The following is a 3,531-nucleotide window of genomic DNA, read 5'->3' as shown; positions in this document are numbered from 1 at the left end:
GGGGGGGGGGGGGGGGGGGGGGGGGGGGGGGGGGGGGGGGGGGGGGGGGGGGGGGGGGGGGGGGGGGGGGGGGGGGGGGGGGGGGGGGGGGGGGGGGGGGGGGGGGGGGGGGGGGGGGGGGGGGGGGGGGGGGGGGGGGGGGGGGGGAATTTTAGTGTGCTATCTTTTCAATTACATCAGTGGTATGGTCATCTGTTCTTATATTAAGAAAACTATCCAAATTTAGATGTCTGATTTACAACATGAGCCTTGTGAGTTTACAAAACGTCAGAGTATGTTCTATCATAAGTAGAGTCAATAAAAAGTGTGCAGTTAAATTTAAGTAAATGTAACATTGATCTAAGAGTGGCAAAAGCTTATATGTAACATTTAGAAGAACAGAAATGACTAAAAATTTTTTGTAGTTTTTAATTGTGTTCTTGGCAGGCTATATGTAATTAACTAGGGAAATGCTGCCTGGAAAAAAATCATCACAAATGTAACAAAAATTATAAAAAATTGAGGAAAGAGATGTTTCTTACATGGATAATTAAAACTGGGCTGTCGACTTCTTGTATTTTTGTCTATATTCTGAAAAGGACAACAGCACTTTCACAACAAAATCAAGACATCAAAAGTTAATCAGAGATCAATGTGAAAAGATTAACTTACATTGAAAATATCAAACCAAAGCATCATCTTGACAGGATATAGAACTCGTATTCCAGAGGTATAGCACCATGAAGAACAACAGCCCTCAACATCCGTAATGAGATGCCAAATGTAGTGTGGGGATATTGGCCATATCAAATCACATTCTCCTGCTTAATTCCACGGCGCTCTTCAAACAACTTTAGACTACTTTCAGCCAAATAAGGCAATATTTATCTAACAGGTTTGTATATATTCCTTACCCTACCAGAAGATCCTTCATTTCTTGAATAGTAGTAGCTGTAAAGCAGCAAAATCATGCATCCTGTGATAGAGGTATTTAACAAAAGCTTTGGTAATAAGGGGCTAAGGGCACTATAATATTATGGTGAACTCAAGTGACTATCAATATTAGCTATAAAAATACTCATGAAAGCAACTTTTAAGGAAAATAACTATTAAAAGTTAGTGATACTTCATTAGGCTCATAATTCCCTGAAATCTTTGCCAAACATTTAATAAAGCACAAGAAATTACTAAGAAAAGCAACTGATTTCTGGAAGCCCTTTGCTGAACTGGCAAATGCTAACCCATTGTCCTAAAATAAGAATTTTAGAACAGTCATGATATGGTATCTTCTAGTATAGTTAACAGGGTCAGTAAGAAAGTTTCCACTAATTCAATGTTCACTTCCGCCAAAAAATAATACAGGTTCACTCTACAAGCTTCTATTTTCCAATTAAGGAGATATCTGCTGTCTGCATGACATTCAGGCAGCAAATGGAATACATTCAAAAAATGACAAGAATCAAGGTAATGTCAGCTATATACCTGAAAAAGATTTCAGCTATTACATATATTAAACTTCCTCATCAACTCTATACTCTCCGCAATAGTTGAACCACTAGTTCCCACAAAACCAAGAGAAGCACAGCTACATACAGTTTCCTCTATGTATAGCAGCACATCAGGCAATGCTTGAGCATGCTGATTTTCCTGAATTTTGACGGAATACTTTGAATCAGACCCAACCTTCATCCCATTTCCTGCCTTCACAACATTCCTAGCAGTTTCTCTAACCAGCTCATCATCTTCTTTAAGGACAAACAGTTTGATACCTGAATCTTTTGTAATATCACCCAAGTAGCTCCCAGACCAATTAGACATGGGAAGGTCAGTCATTAGAAACATATGAATAGGGTTAGGTCCAGTTTGTTTCAAAGATTCTAACTTATGCTTCAATTCTTGAAAAGTAGCTTTCCAGTGGTTCTTAAACTGCCCGTCCAATAGTCTAAGCTGTGCACAAAGAAAAGGAGCCTTAATTGTTTTAAGAACGAAATTCTTTCCAGCATCAAGAATTTCTGGTACAAAGGGAAGGAACTCAATCCTCTTGATGAAGGAAGCTATCCTTTTATCATTAGGAGCTTCATGGATATCAATGTGTGACTCTGATCCCTTATATGGGGAGGTGAAAAGGCTTCCAAATGCAAGAACTTTGGCAGATTCAACAGCAGAGCCCGGGCCAAGGGTCTTATATACGTCTCTTCTTCTCCTAACAAAGGCAATTCTCTTCTTCTTCTTGAGTTCCTCATCAGGTTGAAATGAGTCTAAAGCACCATCTCCGCCATCTTTTTGGTATGTCCAAACTGTTGTCCTGCAATCCTCCTCTAAAGCATATAAACAACTATTTAAATTACCATTTTTCCCAGACAGCAAAGACCCACATTCATTTAGCCTTTGTAACATCAAAGATTGAGCATTTTGGTTTGTAGTGCAAAAATGATCCAGATTCACACCACACCATTCAGACACAAACACTCTAAAATCCACAACACTGACAGCTGAAGCAGACACTATAGCTGAAAGGTCAATAATATCTGCCATAGAAACATATCTGCAACCAGAAAATAATCAACATATTAAACAGCTAGCCTAATATAGCTGCCTTTCTATTAAAGACAGAGTTATATTGTTCATCAAGGCATTGCATATTCATAGCATCAAAATAAGCATTATTAGCACAATGGGCATATGAACTCAAGATCCGGAGTGCCTAAAAATTTTGACTTGCCTGCAATCACGCAAGAGCTCAATACTATGATTCCAAACCGCGAATCTCAAATCAGGGGGGCTTAAAACCCTAAATTTGGGACAGCTACCGAGAGCAACGGCGTGGTGATCGAGAATGGGAGGCACAACGAGGGTTCGATTCAAAATGGAAGCCATTAGAAGCGCGTTCTTGAACTCGGAGAGCTGATTGCTGAAGCCACTGTGAGGCGCGTACCAGATGAAGTTCCCTGCGGAGGAGGAGCCGCATCGTTGGAGAAGGAACGACGGAGAATTCCGGGAAAGTGGAAGTTGAGTGGGGGAAACGAAGCGTCTGAAGTAGAAGAAGAGGATGATGAAAGAGGAGAAGATGAGAAGAGTGAGAAGTGCAGATCTTGGAGACTGAACCGAACTTCTCTTCTTCCATCTATGGGTTCCCCTAAAATTCGCGGCTTCCATTTCTGCCTCTCTCAGCTATGGCGAAGATTGCTACAAATCATTCTGCAACAGATTTTCCCCTTTTTTCCTTCTTTTAAAAAAAAAAAAAAATTATTTGCTATGATAATATATTTTATGAGTTAAAGATAATGTATTTGTTGTGTTGTAATAGAGTTTTACTATATTTTATGAGTTAAGCTAATGAACATTGTTGGGATAACAATCCAATCATTATTGCATGGACCATAGTCCACACAGCTATGTGGACTATAAATAAAAAAGTACATTATTTTTGTACTGAAGGTACATTATTTTATAGTACTATAAAATAATCTACTTTCAGTACAAAAATAATGTACCTTCAGTATAAAAATAATGTATCTTATGTTCATGATTCACACAATAATTTGCCAATAA

The 3,531-nt window shown here is 39.2% G+C and overlaps 1 protein-coding gene across 3 annotated transcripts in view; it reads right to left on the bottom strand.

Annotated features, from left to right (window-relative positions):
• The window catches only part of LOC116009893 (O-fucosyltransferase 30), a 10,021-nt gene extending 6,817 nt beyond the window's left edge, over window positions 1-3,204 (bottom strand). For 2 of the 3 annotated variants that reach the window (XR_004096862.1, XR_004096863.1), the window contains exons 1-4: window positions 2,702-3,204; window positions 1,462-2,524; window positions 652-955; window positions 522-570 (exon numbers count right to left, since the gene is read on the bottom strand). Coding sequence is in view for 1 of the 3 variants with exons in the window: in XM_031249077.1 (XP_031104937.1) it covers window positions 1,474-2,524; window positions 2,702-3,135 (1,485 nt within the window). In the remaining 2 variants the exon portion in view is untranslated. Of the gene's footprint in view, window positions 1-521; window positions 571-651; window positions 956-981; window positions 2,525-2,701 lie in introns of those variants that run through there. The other variant, XM_031249077.1, reaches the window with a different exon arrangement.
• Between the last annotated feature and the right edge of the window lie 327 nt (window positions 3,205-3,531).

This window comes from Ipomoea triloba, chromosome 2, assembly GCF_003576645.1.
Source record: "Ipomoea triloba cultivar NCNSP0323 chromosome 2, ASM357664v1".
NCBI lineage: Eukaryota > Viridiplantae > Streptophyta > Magnoliopsida > Solanales > Convolvulaceae > Ipomoea > Ipomoea triloba.
This window is presented reverse-complemented; position numbering and strand designations above follow the sequence as displayed.